The sequence below is a fragment of the Cervus canadensis genome, chromosome X (genome assembly GCF_019320065.1).
Source record: "Cervus canadensis isolate Bull #8, Minnesota chromosome X, ASM1932006v1, whole genome shotgun sequence".
NCBI classification, from domain to species: domain Eukaryota; kingdom Metazoa; phylum Chordata; class Mammalia; order Artiodactyla; family Cervidae; genus Cervus; species Cervus canadensis.
The window spans coordinates 13,829,428-13,848,580 of NC_057419.1; the positions used below are offsets into that span (position 1 = coordinate 13,829,428).

A 19,153-nucleotide genomic window follows, 5' to 3' on the forward strand; every position below is an offset into this window, starting at 1 on the left:
GATGGATGCAATCAAAACCCTGTCATGCTCATCAAGTAATAAGTTTGATTTAGCTACCAGACCAGAACTATAAACAGCATGTTCCATGTTCTTCCAGAGCATGTTTCCAAGGATCCTTTAAAATGACAGTTGTGGAAGTACATAAATCCTGCCTTCAATACAGAGCTTTGAGTACAATGTATTGAAGAAGGAATTCATAGGGCCTTGACTCCATCTGAGGCCTGTCCCTGCTGGTCGTGCAAGGCCACCTCTCCAGTGGACTCTGAGCTCTGTGCTTAGCGCCTATGGGAATGACAATGGAAGGATAAGATCCCTCTGGGCAGGGGAACCTTGAAGATCACATCCAGGTTACTCATTGCCTAAGAAGAAACATACCGTAATCACCCCTGCCTCCGGACAGGTCATAAATTTTTTCCGCATCTATCGGGATGTAATCACAGGCTTATCGATTGTTAACTGGTTGGAACATGAACACAGGCTTACTGATTATTAACTGTTTGAACACATAACACGTGAATTATGGGGTTATTGTAGTTGTATTTACCCTTCCTTTGTTTATATAAGTTTCAAAGAATTTGGGGTGGTGGGTTTGGACACGTACACATGGGGTATAAAGATTTTCACAAATGCTGGTCGGGGTCCTTGGCTAAGAGGAGACTCTGCCTTGGGCCCGCCGGTGTAATAAACTGCACTCCACTATCTGCATTGTCCTTCTGAGTGAGTTTGTTTCCCGGAAAGTGTGGCTATAACAGTATCAGTAGAAGGTGAGGGGGTGGGAAATCTCATGTTCAGTTTATAACAAGTTGATCATTAATAATCTATTTTAACATGGTGGAGAAGAGCCACTGACAGTTCTAAAATAACTGATAATCTCATTGTTATTCATACTAAGGGCATATGGGAATATGAACAGGAAAGGGCATACACACGCATGAAAGCTGCCACGCTTTATGAGCCCAAAACTTGAGCTTCAGCCTCTTGTTGGTAACCTGTGATCCTGTAATCTTACTGGGCAAGGTAGCAAAGAGGCCTTGATTTAGGATTGAAAGTCAACTAAATCACTTTGTTTACAACAGTAATTATTAATACAATATTGTAAGTTGATTATACTTCAATAAAATAAATAAATAAGAAATAATATAAAAAAATAGAAAGTCAACTTCATGTTCTGCCTCACCTTATAGGCCTTTTGTCTTTCATTGGAAAGAGGGGCTGAGAGATTCAGTTGTTCTCCCTCAGAAATGCAAAGGACAATGAGAAAACCTGCTCAGAGGATGTGATCTTGGGAAATGGACTTCATCTGAAAAGTAGCCTCTTTGCACAGTTTTCATGAAGCCCAAGGGGAAGGGAATTGACATGGTAGGTGTCTACCATGTTGCAAGCACCATCTGTTTATTCTGCATTCTCTATTGAACGTAATATAGAGGTAAATAGTTAGCCTGAATCACACAATTGCAATTTTAAAATCATACAATTGCAAATACTGGATATACCACGTGGTTCAATCTAATGTTCTTCATACTATACAGTTCTAAGAGATTGAGGATGTTGTGTAAAGAATTCTAGTAATTAACTATAGAATCAATGGAGGCTCAACCTCCTGTGTACTGCAATCATCTTAAAGCACAAAAGCCAGTTAGGGTATCCCATATTTTGAATTTCAAGTAAAATGAAAAAAAAAAAAAAGATTTCCATCTTTTTCAAATACAAGTATACTTGAGATCAATTTAAAAACACTATGTTGGAATGGATAAGTTAGGTGTGGTCTATCCATACAGTGGGCTTCCCTGGGGCTAAGAATTCTACTGCCAATGCAGCAGACACAAGTTCAATTTGTGGGTTGGGAAGATCCCCTGAAGGAGGAAATGGCAACCCACTGAATAATCTTGCTTGGGAAATCCCATGGACGGAGGAGCCTGGCAGGCGACAGTCCATGGGGTTGCAAAGAGTCGGACACAACTTAGCAATGAAACAACATCCATACAATGGAATATTATTCAGCTACAAAAAGAATGAAATTCTGATACATGCTACAACGTGGATGAACCTTGAAAACATCATGGTAAGTGAAAGAAACCAGAAACAAAATGCCACATATTTTATGATTTGATTCCACTTACATGAAATGTCCAGAATAGGAAAATCCATAAAGACAGAAAGCAGATTAGTGGTTGCCAGAGGCTGAGAGGGTGGGGAGAATGATGAGTGACTGTTTAACGGCTATGGGGTTCCCTTCTGGGGTGATGAAAATGCCCTGGAATTCTAGAGTGGCAATGGGTGTGCAAGATTGTGAATGTACTCGATGCCACAGAATTGTACACTCAAAAATGGAAGATTTTATGTTGTGGTTTTTTTGTGACAATAAAACAAAATCATTGTTGGAAAAACTCATTATAAAACGTGTATGTGTATTTCTGGGTGGAGTGTGCCTTAATGCTGAGAAAATTCTGTTATTTCAAAAGTTCCCCTGTGTCTTAAGGGTGGTATGGACGGATGGTTTGGCCTCCAGAATTTCAATTCCTCCATTTATGCAAGATGTTAAAGGAGATGGCTGCCCTTTAAAAACAAAATGAAGTGAAACACTCCTGCCGCCCTACAAAAGAATCTCTGAATGGCTGCTCCTGAAAAGAATAGCTTTGAGCATGCTCAATGTGACTTAAAAGTCCTACTGCAAAGCTGAAGTCCTGGTACAGAGGTGTTCTCTTCGGTACCATAATTACAGGCCAAGCTTAGTCATAATGAACGAACAAATCATACAGTAGTGAGTTCATTTGCTTTTGATATGCCATTTTTTAGCTAAAGGGAAAACATTATTTTCCGGTAATGATTTTAAGCAGGGGATATTTACACTGGCACAATGTGTTTAGCTCGAGTGAAGCGGCTGTAATAAAGCTACCCAGAACAGACATTGCTAATTAGATGAGATATTTGAATGCAGGAACACCCCACTTTCCCAGCATTGTTTGGAAATGATGTATTTCACATGTGCTCCATGTGCCAGATGCTGAGGTTTATTCCATTATGTATCTGAATTTCTAAATGTAATATTTTACCTCATTTTTCTAAAATGTTCTATATAATTCCTTGCCTCAATAAAAAGTATATTTAACAGAATGTAGTTTTCCATGCATCTCATTTGCTGCGTAATCTTAGAATGCAGTGATGGTCCCAGGCAGGTACATAAGGTTATTGCCCTTAAAAGTGGCCCCATAGAGCAGAATAGGTCAAGATGGGGAAGGTTGTTTCTTCTGTCCATAGCTAATGCATGCCTACCTCTTGGAGATCCATTCCTGAATTTATTGGGTTGGCCAAAAAGTTTGATTTGGTTTTCTGTAACAGCTTATGAAAAATATTGAATGAACTTTTCGGCCAACCAAAAGCTCCCCATGCCCTCATGACAATCCTGGAAATTTAGGAAAACCAGAAAAGAAACTAGATAGCCAAGGTAAATGTTACATTGTACGTATTTTGAAGTCAATAGACTTGGGATAAAAGTCCAAGAATCTACACAAGTTGCATTTTTTTGCTGTTGTTCTGGATTTGTGACTATTTCATATAATAGATACACATTCTAAAAATTACTTTTTGACAATAAAAACATAAGCTCTTCAAGTCTGAAGGTTATTGAATTTGAATCAATAAAGTAATGATTTCTTCCAGTGACTACTAGAGTTACTTCTGGTACGTGAGGTATGTAAACTAGTCATGACTTCAGTTTTGACTGAGGTGTCTCTCTGTGACTAAAAAATATACAACGTGCACCACCCAAAAACCTGATGAACTAATTCCTGGCAACATGCTGACCAGGAGGTGCTGATCCCAAGCACTTCATATCTTGTGGTGGAAATGACAAATAATTACTATTTAGAATAATCAGATTTTCCTGCTGTTAATTAATTTGATGATTAAAAGGCCTCTAATCAACCCCTGCACCTCTTTTCAAATTTCCTGTTGCAAAGATGGCCAAGATAGATGGCTGACATTCTTCAGATGTTCTTAGATGTTCTAAGTCACTAGGACTTAGTTTAAAACAAAATTACATAAGACAAATTTTCTGAAGCTGAAGTGTAAGGTCTTGAACTTGCATTCCTGTAGCTCTAAAGTACTACTTGTATAGTGAGGATTTACTAGCCTACAGTTATCACTGGGTGACTTAGTTTGGAGTTCTCCTAAGCAGACCCTAAGACCAGAATTCACAAGAAGGTAGCTGATTTGGGAGATGCTCCTAGGAAGCATGTGCAGGTGAGCAGGGGAAGGGGGACAGTGAAGGTGAGGAAGCTAGCAAAGCATTCATTGTTTAGTCAGGCAGCACTGTCAGCAACTGGAGTTGAACCATGCTGGGAAGGTCTGAGAAACAAGGCAGGCTACATGCCTCGAAGTTGACTGAAGAGAGAGGGACATGGGGTATTTATCTACCAGCTCCTGTCAATCAGTGATGAGAGGTGGCGGCTCTTCTGGGAGTGAGAATTCCTAGTGGAGTGCTCATAGAGCACTTCTGGCCTGCTCCAGGAACATGGCCCTGTGGTGAAAGAGCCCACAGGCGAAGAATCTCTGGTGCTTTCAGTTGGAAATTGGGCCAGCATGCTCACATGCCAAGCGGATATGTTCTGGGTCTGATAGCATCTGCTACAGAGGAGCTTCCATGAGGAGGTGTGTAGCCTCGCTCAGGCATATGGAACACAGTGGAAGGTAGACAGGAAGTAATAGGCAGACAAGCAGATCTCTCAGCTCTTTGGCCTAGAGGGAAGGTGAAACATGGTAGCATAGGGATGCCAGAAATGAGAGTAACTTAGCCCAAATCCAAATGATCTGGGGTTATGTGAGGGGCTGTTTAAATACTTGCTGTCTCAGATAATGTTGGATTGGGATGCTCTGAAAGTTCTAGACTTGGGAACTATGGAAAGGAAAGAAGGGAGCAGCAGCCAAGAAAGATTTGGAATTAAAAATGGTAACAGTATAAGGGAATAAGATGGTATGTCAGAAGAAAACAAATAAAATCCACAAGTAACTCAAATATTCCTCTTCTAAAATTCGATCCTGAGGAAATGTTACTAAGTACAGATAAAGATTTATACACAAAGATGTTCTTAGCAGATTTATTTATAATAGAAACATATGAGAGACAGTGGACTTAATGATGGATGCTGGTTAAGGAAATCTTGGTTCAATGTAGTGTTTTACAGCCTATATATAATGCTTATATAGAAACCTTGATGACACAGGAAAATGCTTGATATACTAAGTAAACGAAGCAGAATAAAAATGTATTTACAATATGATATCAACTACTGATAGACTGGAAGTAAATAAGCCATAATTTTACTTTAGTTGTCTTTGAGGAAAAGTATTGCCAGCACATATTTTTCTGCTTCTGTATTTCCTTCTGCTCTTCCTTCCGGTTGGTCAATTTTTCTCTAAGAAATAAGGTAAAAATGGTGGCAATCGAGGCCTCCATAATACTTAAAATAAGAAGGCAAAATCCATTAAAATAATTTATCATCAAAGAATTTTGGAAATCCTAAGACACAGGGAGGCCTGGCATGCTGCGATTCATGGGGTCGCAGAGTCGGACACGACTGAGCGACTGAACTGAACTGAACTGAAATGAAGACTTATCTCCCAGACTCCATTAACCTGAGCCTCATTGGAGGATGATTTCTATGGCTGGGTCACGTTGGGGTGCCCTGGGAACATGTGGAGTGTGCCAAAAGGTGTAAACACTGGCTCTCTGTCTTGACTGGATCTTATTATGCAGAAGAAATACAACATAAAAAACGCTGACCGATAAGTTGCAAAGAAATTGAAATGCTAATTTCTCTTGTTTGTAATAAAAGTAGAATTAATTGACTTTCTTTTGGTCTAGTCGGTCCTTCGTTTCTGTCAATTTTGGTTGCCAAGAAAATGTTTAGCAAATACATAAAATCTATTTATTTTTTTTCAAAAGCCATTTGCTTGCAGGAAAATCCAAACACAAAAATAAAAGTAAAAATCTGCAGTCTCTTTTCTCATTTGCACCCCTCTCTTCATTTGATGTATCTATTTAAGCAACTTTAAGGTTTCAATTCTTTCAGTTCAGAGGAGGAAAAAGCCATTTTGGACTGGATCAAAAAGAGAAGGCTTTAGGTGACACATTGGTTCTCAAATAGGGGTGATTTTGGTCCCCAGGGAATATATGACAGTGTCTGGAGGCATTTTTGGCTGTGACCACTCGGGACAGCATGCTATTGGCATCCAGTGGGTAGAGGCCAGGGCTGCTGCTAGACACACCTCCCAACAGAGAATTCTCCAGCCCAACAGCGCTGATGTTGAGAAACTCTGAGGTAGTATGCAGAATCTGTACTGAGACTTGAAAGGTAAGAAGAATTTGGTGAGGCTGAGGAGGCGGCAGGTGGAGTATGTGAGGAGCATTTCAGGAGGAAGGAGGGTTGGTCAGAGGAAAGTCAAAGTTGAGCATGCATCTACAATAACTGGCCAGGAGCGAGTGACTCTGAAAGGTGCAACCGCTGGCCCCAAGAACAAGCAACACTCCTGAATGTTAAGATAGCACAACAGCAGGGGCCAACTGAACTCCCAGAAAATTCCAGATTATCTGTTAAAAGTAAGTTCCATGATTCACGAAGAGTAATGAGTATTGATATGAATAACAAGTCATGCAGACTGAAAAGGCAAAAACAGCAAGCAAAGCCGTAAGACAAAACCCTTAACTTATATGCAAAACTCCTCTAGGCTTACTGTGCTGGGTAAAGTGCGATCCCACATTGGAAAACTAACCTGGTTTGGAGTAAAATAGTTCTGATCTTGCACTGCCAATGGGTTATAAAGTAGGGAGAGAGAATTCAGGAAAGACAATGTTACCTTAAACTTCTACCAGGAATTTCTGGTTGGTCAATCACTTACATATGACAGACATTTACATGGGCTTTACCAAAATGCATCCGTTCACTGCAGAGAAATGAAGAGTGGATAGATTTGAAGTAGGTGTGAGTGACCACTGGTTTAAATGAAATAATCTGAAGACAGATGAGCTGTACTTTCTAAGGAAGGACTTGCTGGGTCAAGAGGTAGTGGACGTGAAAGGCCCTTGGATGGGATGCCATCTGACCCTCTGCTCACACAGATGAGGAAACTGGGATTGGAGCAGCTGTGGGAGTCACCTGTTTACTGTTGGGAGCTAGATCTCAAATTCTGGTGCTTTTACATCCTACTGTCTCCATAGATTTCAAATCCAAGTGTGTGTGTGTATGTGTGTGTCTAGTTGTGTCAAACAGTTGGCACTAAAAGTAACACTCAATATTAAACTGTTTTTTAATATATGTAGCAGTGTTCCTCCATGGCATAACTTGGTTTCTTGTGATCTTATTACAAACTTGAGTACATATTTTTTCCTGCCTAAAATGCCTAGCCTATAGTGCTTATGAAGAAAATTTTATGACAGGGGAGATGAAGAGTATGGTCAGAAGATGGAGACTGGCAAATACCAGAGCCTTTGAACTGATGTAGAAATCTTTATGGGGAAGAAAAAAAGAAGTATAAGCAGGTTGTAATTTCTGCTGTTCCACCTGCAGGCCACACAAGGTACTGACAGTACACGTTTGGGGAAAAATCTGAAGGAATTGAACTTGGTATTTTTTAGTTCACTGCCCATGTGTGAAATTCACAAGCAATGGCAAATCTATAGAAATAAGTAAACTGTTAATTAGTGGCTGCTCAGGACTAAGGGTAGGAAAAGGGATTCACTGTAAATGGGAATAAGGAATCCTGTTGGGGTGATACACGTGTTCTCAGACTGGATAGTGGTGACAGTTGCATACCTCTCAATAAACTTTATAAAGATCATGGAGTTATATACTTACAATGGATGAAGTTTATGATATGCAAATTACACCATGATACAGTTGCTTTTAAAAAAATCATGGGAACTGAAGGCAGTACAATTTGAATCATCCCCCACCCTTCTGACAACCTACTGAAATGTCCAACATCTGCACCAAATTATTATTATTCTTTGTTATTAATTATATATATATATTTAAAAGTTAATTTATTTTTCATTGAAAGATAATTGCTTTACAAGATTGTGTTGGTTTCTGCCATGCATCAGTTTGAATCAACCATAGGTATACATATGTCCCCTCCCTCTTGAGCCTCCCTCCCACCATCCACCTCATCTCACCCCTCTAGGTTGTCACAGAGCCCTGGTTTGAGCTCCCTAAGTTATATAGCAAATTCCCACTGGCTTATCTATTTTACATAGGTAGTGTGTATGTTCCATGCTACTCTCCACATTCGTCCCACCCTCTGCTTCCCCCCCACCCTGTGTCCACAAGTCTGTCCTGTCTGAGTCTCCATTGCTGCCCTGCAAATAGGTTCATCAGTACCATCTTTCTAGATGCCATATACATGTGTTAATATATAATATTTGTTTTTCTCTTTCTGACTTACTTCACTCTGTATAATAGGCTCTAGATTCATCCACTTCATTAGAACTGACTCAAATGCATTCCTTTATATGGCTGATTAATGTTCCATTGTATATATGTACCACTGCTTCTTTATCCACTCACCTGTCGATGGACATCTAGGTTGCTTTCGTGTCCTAGCTATTGTAAATAGTTGTTTTGAATGATATCTTTTTAAAGATATCATTATTATGCTTTTTAAAAATTTCATACTTGTCCTAACCATTTACTAAGACCCATCAGGTATAAGTCCAAGATATTTTCAAATCCATCCACCTCTTCTCATCATTACTCTACTTCAGATCACAACTATTTCTCACTGGAATTACTCCCACAACCTTGATCATCTGCTTCCCGGGATAATATGTCAGCAATCAGCATATTCCAGTTATTTCTCAACCTTAAAGTCCCACCAAATTATTTAGATGGGGATAAGGAAAATAATCATGCTTTAACTTTTTACAATTAGATATTCCCTTTAAACTTGTGATTCTTAACCTGGAAACTTAAAAGAATCACAAGGAAATTCTTGAGTTTCATGTCATTTCCAGATGTGAGAGGCACCTAGGACTGAAAAGCTGATTTCCAAGATATTTGGGTAATGCATCACTTTCTTTTCTCTCCAATGAAGGGTTTCTATCATAGAGTACAAAATACATATAATCAAGATTTTGGAACTGGTACTATGAACTATGAACGCATGCTATTTCTCTCTGCTGTTTTTCACTGGAGTGTAGTGGGAGGAGGAGACTGGAAATCTGAGAACACACACAGGCACTTTTACTCACAGGACACTTACAGGGTAAGGCTGAATAACAGTGAGGAGTATCGACTCTTTGCAGCTTCTGTAAGAGAGAGGAAAAAAAGTATTTATGACATGCACAGAGCCTGGGCTCTACCGGTGACGGTGCTCTTTTGAAACAGAATGTGTGATGTTGGCGAATGTTCCTTGGACTCCCAGGGCGGAGATTCAAAAGGCTCAGAAGTGAGCTTTCAGACCACAGAGAAAACCAGAATCAAATGTTTACCCAGTGGAAAGCCTCCAGTTCGATTTATATTGGGTGATATAATCTGCAACACTGAACAGCAGGGCCCTAAAATAAAACTCACTGAAGGAAGGTCGGATTTTAAAAGCATCGACTGAGTCTCTCAAAATTGATTCTCCCCTTCCGACTTTCCTTTAGCTGCTTAAAATGTCTATGCAACTTTCTGGAAGGGGATAGATTTTTAAAAATGCTATCAATTCACTGAACATCATTATCTTCTTAGTGTCAGCATCAGGAAAAAAAAATGTCATTGTAGGTTTCTTACGTAAAAACAGGATCCCAGCAAATATGACTTCCCGTGCTGTGTGGCTTTCTAAGGCCAAGGTAACAATGCCTAGGATCTTGAGCCGATAAACATTTCAGAAGGGCACTCGTTGGGAAATATTGTTCACCGTAGGGAACACTGTGTAGCCAAGAGCAGGACAATGTAATACAATGTCATGGTTTATTTAATTTCCCCCAAGTAACCCAAACCTTTCAAATAACTTGACCCCTTGAGGAAAAATCTTATTATAGGTTACAGTAGTTTTTCTTCCTTCCTTTGTTCCTTTTTTACACTGAGTAGGAGAAAGGTCAGTTGCCATTTTGTTGAGGAGGGGCTGACTTTTTCTATGGTTTAGGTGGTAATTAATTACCTGCTTTTGTGACGTCCTGCCCAAATGATTCAAGAGACGGGGATCTATTGCAGTGCTGTTCCTTTGGAGAAGTCACGACAAATTGCATTTCTAGCGTTAAGTACTCTGCAAACCCTCACTATAAGCCCATTGCCTGGGGAGGACCATGTGATTTGCCACAGGAGCGGTGGCAGCTGGGCCCTGATGGAGGGAGTGGGGGTGGGGAAGAAGAAAAATCAACGGGGAGGAAAAAGGACTAGAACTCAAGAACTGGATGAAGAATCAGAACACTTAGGATGATGTTGATGGTGGGGAGAGGCCTGTCTGATCCCATCAATTCCCAGTTGCCAAGGGTTGACAGAAAGCCCCACTAACTGGAGTGGCAAGATCGTGTTCCCATTAGACGGAATAATAGAGCAACAGTGTAATCAAATGAGAAGTTGGTGAACAAGACAAATGACAGCGCATGGCTGGGGCCATGGAGCCTCGTGGAGCAGTTCTGGGGAGCAGTCTGGCACACCGAGGCAAACTTCAGCCTCACAGCACTAGGATCAAGCAATTCTGCTCTGGTTTAGATCCCAAAGAAATCCTCCCACTAGCCTTTGAGAGAAAGTGTGTGAGGACGCTCCCAGTCAGGGCACGCATGGACCTGAACACTGGCGGCAAGGTGGGCATCCATCTGTAGGAGGGTGGGCATGTGAATGTGTGGACCGGGTGTCATGGAACAATGTGGCAGGAAGAATTAGAGTGTGGTAGCCGTGGTGTGTGCTTGTTGGTCTTGCTTGGCCTGTTCTACCCAAGGCTGTCCCCAGAGCCCTCAGCAGTAGGCAATGGGCTCAGACTGTATCCTGGGGGCACAGCTGATTGGACCCAAGTGTTGGAATGAGGCCATTGGATGTCCTCTCTCCAGAATCAGAATTAAGAGATACAGACAACGAGCTGGAAGCTGAGTCACAATCATGACTGAATCAGAGGAAAGGTTACAGATGCCAGGGTCCCCTGAGCAGGTCTAGTTCCCACCATTCCTGAGGGCTGGAATGTTGTTCATCATTTTACATCAATAAAATAACTGAAGTCAAATATCTCAGTATGATATCTGTCGTCAGTTCTGGCAATGGGCTTTTATTTTTCGTTTCACTCATCTGTAAGTACTTAATTATCACCTGCCAGACAAGATGGAGAAGGCAATCGCACCCCACTCCAGTACTCTTGCCTGGTAAATCCCAAGGGCAGAGGAGCCTGGTGGACTGCAGTCCATGGGGTCGCGAAGAGTTGGACACGACTGAGCGACTTCACTTTCACTTTTCACTTTCATGCATTGGAGAAGGAAATGGCAGCCCACTCCAGTATTCTTGCCTGGAGAATCCCAGGGACGGCAGAGCCTGGTGGGCTGCCGTCTATGGGGTCTCACAGAGTTGGACACGACTGAAGCGACTTAGCAGCGGTAGCAGCAGCAGTGAGACAAGAATTAACTCCATAGTGCTTTGGGTCCCTTAGGATTCTAATCCTAGAAGGAAAAAAAGATGGAAGCCACATGTGTTCATATATTAGAGAATGCCACAATGATTGAGGCAGGTTCAGCTGAGGCCTGATGCCAGTCACCCCTAGGTGCCAAAACAGGGTGTTACATACTTTCAAAGGAGAGATTAAAACCAGAGTTTGGGACCCTTTTTCATCTTGGGGTACTAATCATGACTTAACTGAAAAAGAAGTAATAGGAAAAGGCCAGTGGAAGCAGCACGTGGCCAAACAGCAGAGGCTACATTTGAAAAATTACTACCCTTCCACAGAGACAGGCTCCAAGTGTGCAATTCCTGTGATGATATCTGGAAGACACGGTAGATATGGTGCTCTGGGTCATTTAATAAAGGCATTGCTCAACTGAGCTTCCTTCAGGGCAAGAGGACCTTACTGGAAAGATGGAGTGTTGGCCACAGCCAGTCACTGGGCACTATCTGATTCAAGGGACCTGCAGTTGGAACAACCCAACAGAGAAATCGTCTAGAAATCTGCACAGGTACCCATAAGTCAACCGTCATGATCTTCCATGGATAGAGGAAGCCAATACTGGATTACCTTAGTGTCAAAACAGTGAGAATTTCCTGTTTTCTACATCACTGTCCTGGCCTCATTTCAATGTGGAAGGGGCCAAAGCTGGAGAAGAATCTTGGGGAATGCCCCTTAACATAGTGCAGGCTTCCCAGGTTGGAAATAGGGGCAAGGGAGAAATTTTGTGGCATTGGCAGTTTTGACTATCATGTGACAAATGAAAATTTTGATGACAGAATAAGAGATGTTGTGATTATAAGTGTTCAAATGACTGGAGAAATTTTATGAACCTGCTTAATATATTTGTGGACCCGCCTGAGATTTGAATGAAGACCTGGCCCTAGAGAGCTGTTCTGAACAGGCAAAGAGGGGAAAAAACAGTTGCTTTACGATTTTATCCTGAGACCTAACTGTTACATTTACCCCCAACTTTACTTTATTTAAAACTGACTTGAATAGATCAGATTATTTGAATCCAAACAGTCCTTAACTAAGACAGTGAGTGCTTAAAATCGGAAGGAGAAACAATAAAATGGTAAGTGCAAGAATAAGGGGTCTGATGTGGTAGGGGTGGGGGAGAATGAATGGGCCCATGAGGCTGTGGAAAAGATGCTCATTTTCCCTAGAGCAATGCTCACTGGCACTGTATTTGTAATTTGTTCATTTCCAGAAAAGGAAGAAAATATTCACAGCTCCAGTACAGTCTGTTAGGAGCAGACAAACCCCTGGGGAACGACTCATTATTCATGTTAGATGCTAACAAAATAAGCATAGACTGCATTAGCTTCCTATTGCTGCTGTAATAAATTAGTGGCTTAAAACAGCACAAATTGGTTATCTTACAAGTCTGGAGGTCAAAAGTCTGAAATGGGCCTCACTAGGCTATAATCAAGGTGTTAATAGGGCTGCATTCATTCTGGAACCTTTTTCAGATTCTGGAGGCTTCCTATATTCTTTGGTTCGTGGCCCCTTTCTCCATTTTCAAAAACATCAATGTAGCATCTTCCAATTTCTCCCTGAGTCTCCTGCCTTATTTGTTCACCCATAAGGGCCTTTGTGATTACATTGGGTCCACCTGGATAATCCAGGAAAAACTTCTCCATCCTTAACTGAATCACTTCTGCAGAGCCACAGGATCTGGGCATCGTGATGTGGATCAGTATTCTGTCCTATCACAGAAGCCAGCTTCATTTTGTGCTGCATAACAACTTATCATAAACTTAGCAGCTGAAAACAACACACATTTATTATCTTACAGTTTCTATGAGTCAGACATATGAATATGAATTAACTTGGTCATCTTATCCAAGTTCTCTGATGAGACTGCCATCAAGTGCTGCCCAGGGCTAAGGTCTCATCTGAAAGCTCCATTGGGAAAGATCCAATTCCAAGTAGACTTTTTATGGTTTTTGGCAGGATTAAATAGTTTCTTTTGGGATTGTTGGACCAAGGGCCTCAGTTCCTGCTGGCAGTTGGCTAGAAGTCACCCTTAGGTTCTTGTTACATGGGCCTCCTCAACATGGCAACATGCTTCATCAAATCAGCAACGGAAAAGGAGACAGAATCCTTTGGCAAGATGGAAGGTATAATTTTATGTAACATAATCACAGATGTGACATTCCATCACCTTTGCCATATTTTTTTGGCAAGAAGCAAATCACAGGTCCCACCCATATTAAAAGAGAGGGAAATACACAAAATTATGAACATTGAGAGGCAGGGATCATCCATAGGGCCATCTAAGATTCTGTCTGCAACACCAACAAAGAAAGATTCACAACCAATTAATCTGTAAGTGTCTCAAAGGTAGTGTCCATGTATGACTTCACCTTACACAGAATATTTTCCTGTCAAGAATGTCAGAAAGAAGCACTGCTCAGTATACATTATTAATTTGAAAATGGAAACCATTTTCCAAAATATGTCTATTATGTTTACAGCATCTAAATTCTGTGTCTATAGTAATTCCCTGTTACTCATCTGAAACATAACCTATATTGATTTTAATTTTACCATTTAATGAGTAAATGATGCTGTCTCAATTGAAATAAAATATTCCAATATGTTATTTACCACTAGAACTAGGGATGTGTTTTTAGTCTGTTTTCTCTCACCTATAATTATTTAATTATAATCTGCCAGACAAGAACTCCATAATGTTTTGAATTCCTTAGAATTCCTAACCCTAAGATCCTAGGAGAAAATAAAGAAGATCAAAGCCGTTTAAAAATAGCCACAACAGACAAATTAGAATTTGGAATGAAAAATGGCTCATTCAAGTAATCAGATAACTTCTTTTTATGAAGGCTTAAAACAGCTAGGGACTTGAAACAAATCCAGTTAGGAGCACATTTAGAGAAGTACAATTTCATACTGAATGCCAAGTGAATTTTCTACTCTTAAAGATTAATCTCAAATTTGAGTGCCAATATTTTTTTTAAATGATTGAATTTGTGAAAAACATCACTTTAATCCCTATATCACAGTGCTGACCTGCACAGGAAAATATAGTCTAATCTACCCAAAACCACTCCTATAAAATTTATGCTTTATTCCTCTCTTTTCATTCTTTTAACAAGTCTTTTCTTAGATTTTTTTGACGGACAATCCCTTGAAACACGTTTGGGACACTCAATGTCAGTGGTTGCAGGTCATTCTTTGGCATCACAGCCCATTTTAAAATTGCATTGGATATAAAGCAGCTATCCTCCAACTAAAAGTTTTTTAAAAATTTCATTGGATGGGATTCTGTTGCAGCAAGCAAAGAATCTCAGATTCTAATGAGGTTTTCGATATTAAAATCCCTTTCAACAATGAAGCTAAAGTTTTTGTTTGATTTCTCTTAGAGCAGAATATCTTGACACCTTTCTTTGACTTTCCCACTTGATATTTACATGATCTTGATACTGCAGTATATAATCACATTGGCATGCACTATTGTATATTTCCCTCATAGACCGAATAAACAGATTTCCTTAACTAATTCAGAGATCAACACGAATTTACGTGTGAAGAGCAATGAGATTTCCTCAGAGATTGGGAAAACAGAATAAAACAAAGCAAAAGCAAAACAAACTAAAATATAAAGAATATATTCCATGTCAAAATTCAGGAGGAGTCTTGCTTTTTTTTTTTTTTTTAACAAAAAAACAAGTGAACAAGTGAACAATATGATTTTCAACTTCTCCAGTAGAAGTCAGGAATCAATTCATGAAGGCTGAAAAGTTAGGCTTTTAAAAGGCAAAATAAAGACGTAATTTAGGGAGATATTTGAAAGATTATGTGAACTGTAAAATCACATCTTAACATAATTCAAAAGACTGACAGGCAGTATTTTTATTTGGAAAGAAAGGTGGTAGGGCAGAGTGAAACGGTGTTTGAACTCTCACTTCTAAGTACAGATAAGTCTTTCTTCTTGTTGAACTTCAGAGTTCTTCAAAGAAGATAGAAAAATATCCTTTTCAGCTAGCTAGTGCATCTCAGCCCTTAAACTCTCTGTTGGTGGATAGTCACTCTTTATGGAAAGAAGAACAGATAAACAGTATTTCTCCAATGATGCTTTTCTCAGAAGAACATCACAATCCTAGGTGTTGGCTGAAAAGTTTGTTCGGGTTAATCTGTACCATCTTATGGAAAAATCTGAACAAACTTTATGGCTAACCCAGTATTTTCTCCTCTTGCCTGAACCTGGAGATATGAAAAAAACAGAGATTTCTGATGACTAGTCATAATATAAAGTCAGTTGCTGGCAAAGCAGGAGGAAATAACATTGTCCCTCCTTTTTAGAAAAGTCACCACATGACTACTTGAAATGGATGTTTAATGCTTCATTCAGTTGACCTTTCTACCGTTCTCAACAGAGACTGCAATTATCCACTGTATCAGTTCCTAACAGGTACCGAAGCCATTAGCTAGAGAGGGTGGAAACAGCTAACAATCAAGCATGCAAACAGGGTCAACACATTAAGTGTGATCTATCATGGACTTCATGAAACATCAACACTCTCCGAACTGCTGCTGCACATTGGCTTTACTTCGATAACTGCAAAGAGGAGGAACCGGATTATTTGTCATTTTATTACTAAGGTTCAAGGGATGCAGAGAAAGGAAACAGGCATAATGAAGCCACCATAGTTATCAGGACAGCAAAGACAGAGGGGATGATCATAGAATTCACTTGTCCAGGAGCACCGGCTTGCCTTCTACCAATTCTACAGTCTCTCTCACTACCATTTTCTCCTTGAATGAGGGGTGATATTGCTGACACAACCATACGCTGCCTGCAAGAGATGAACTTCAGCTTTAAGGATGCATACAGACTCAAAGTAAAGGAACGGAAAATGATATCCCATGTAAACAGAAACCAAAACAGAGCAAAGTAATATACTCATATCAGACAAAATAGGTTGTAAGGCGAAAGAGGTAACCAAAAAGATCACTCTAATGATAAACAGGATCAATTCATTAAGAAGACATAATAATCATAAACATATTGGGTTGGCCAAAAACTTCTCTCGGGTTTTTCCATAAGATGTAATGGAAAAATCCAAGTGAACTTTTTGGCCAACCCAATATATACACTCAATATCAGAGTACCGAACTATACTAAGCAAATACTAACAGATCTGAGGGGCTTCACTGGTGGCTCAGTGATAAAGAATCTGGCTGCCAATGCAGGAGACTCGGGTGCAATCGCTGGGTCGGAAAGAGCCCCTGGAGAAGGAAATGGCAACCCACTCCAGTACTCTTGTCTGAGAAATCCCATGGACAGAGGAGTCTGGTGGGCTTACAGTACATAGGGTCGTAAAAGAGGTGGACATGACTTAGTGACTAAACAACAGATCTGAAGTGAGAACAAGTTTGGCAGCCAAAGCAACAGTGAAGAGAATTTAAGGAAAGATTCTTATTAAGTACTATGTTAAAGGGTTCACCCTGAACAACTGTATAATCATACTGTTTATCTTTTCCCATCTGTACGGAGGCTCCAAAGATGGTCCTCAATGAACCACACTTTTGGGGACTCACATAACTTTGTGTAGTCTTCTCCCACTGAATCTGGACTAGTTCTGTGACTTACTTTTGACAAATAGAGTATTATGGAAGTCACACTGCATGACTTCCAGACCTTGATTAGAAGAATCCCAGAAGCCCTGCAGTGTCCACATGGGTATCTTGGAACGTTCACTCTGTGAGAAGCCAGCTGTCAGGGTTCTGCAACCCTGTGATCACCATGTGGTTCGCCTGTGGAGAAGCAGCGCGGGGACAGGGAAACTGGCCTGATCAGACAGAGTGGTGTCGGCCGCCTAAGTGCACGTGACAGCACAGGTGTGAAAGAGCCACCTTGGATATCCAGTCCAAACAAGTCTTTAACCTGCTCCTGCTCCAGCTGTCATTGAACTGAAGCCACATGAGTGACAGCAGTGAGAACCATGTGAATGAGCCCTGTGAACCCACAGCATCATGAGATAAGAAACTATTTTCTTAAGCTATTTCATTTGTTGGGTGGTGATAGAAAACTGAAACATCATCTGTCCATAAAGAGTCTGCAAACTTTTTTTTTTTAAACAGCCGAAGGAGTCAAAGGGATTTGAAATTGAACATGGCTCTCTTATCAAGGAAGGTTAAGTGTCCAATCTAATGACTCCACAGGATATCTAGAATGGATACTTAAAAAAAAAAAATCTGTCATACAAACATATGTGGCAATGTGGAAAAGGTTGCTCTAATTGTTGGACGTGGGGCTAGCACAATTGTAACATTAACTATAGGCTTTTGGAGATTGGGGTAGTGGGGAAAAGAACTATAAACTCAGGGGAGAGGAAAAGATCCAATCAGAGTCTTGGACTAAAAATGCTTCACTACAAAAAAGAATTTTGAAGGCACAATTGGTGTTACCTTGTGGGGTATGTATTTGAACTTGCTAGAGAAAGGATTAAAGCACATTATAATTTTAGGTTTAGAATTAATAGCTTACATACAATCAATGACTTGAATATAAACCTAGGGAGAGACCAGAATTCTTTGAACAGTCCAATTCACATCTGACAGACTGCATTTAAGGCTTAAGCTGTGCTTTTCTTTCAAAGAATATTAGGCTATTGGGTTAAAATCCATATAAATGATGCAGTGATTATAAAAATTAACATTCTAATGAAATTGTCTCATTTCAAGTCCTTTTCTTAAATTGCATTTTTTAAACCTTTGCAGTAAAATTTCAGGTTAGGCACTCTGACTTTGTAAACTGCTACTACTAACAAAGTTTTATTTGCATAATAATATTTGGTTTTGGTTTGACCTAAATTTTTTGTTCAATTAATTCATTTCTTTTTTTTTTTCTGAATGAATATTATCTTTGACCTTTGAAGAATCTTAAACTAATGGATGAAACTGGTACTTGCACTTAAGATTGAAAAAGGGCAGCAGGATCTCTTGTGATAAAAATTACTTTACACATCTACATGTTACTAAATGGTTCTCGCCTCATTCATTCCCTCAGTAAGTACTGAGTATCTAGCAGAGGAGCGGCATTTGGGATATGGCAGGAGGGCATTTGGCAGTGTTGAGAGACATTTATGGTTGCCACGATGAGGGTGGCTGCTATTGGCATCTAGTGGACAGACACCAGGGATGCTGTTAACATCCGACACTGCACAGCCAGCCAGCTACAACAAAGAAATTTCTGCCCAAAGTGTCAGTAGTGCTGAGATTGAGAAATCCAAGGCTACATCAGATGTACCTCCACCCCCGCCCCCAGGATAGTAGTTATCCTGGCACCGGACACAACAGAATAGTTTGATCCCCAGTGGGAACTTATCTTAATATAATCACAGAGCATAAACGATTTCCCTTTCTTCTTTCACACTGAGTTGTGTTTAAGATACATCCAAGTCGTTCTGTGCCACTGTTTGAATGTATCATAATTTCCTTATCCATTTTACCATTGAGGGATATTTGAGTGATTTTCAATTGGAGGTCACAAAGAATA

At 40.2% G+C, this 19,153-nt stretch overlaps 1 protein-coding gene across 5 annotated transcripts in view; it reads right to left on the reverse strand.

The window, feature by feature from the left end:
• Positions 1 to 19,153, reverse strand: part of FRMPD4 (FERM and PDZ domain containing 4) — a 514,452-nt gene that overhangs the window by 40,735 nt on the left and 454,564 nt on the right. For all 5 annotated transcript variants that reach the window (XM_043459256.1, XM_043459255.1, XM_043459254.1 and 2 more), the window contains one exon: positions 9,259 to 9,304. In XM_043459256.1, the coding sequence (XP_043315191.1) occupies positions 9,259 to 9,304 (46 nt within the window). The remainder of the gene's footprint in view (positions 1 to 9,258; positions 9,305 to 19,153) is intronic.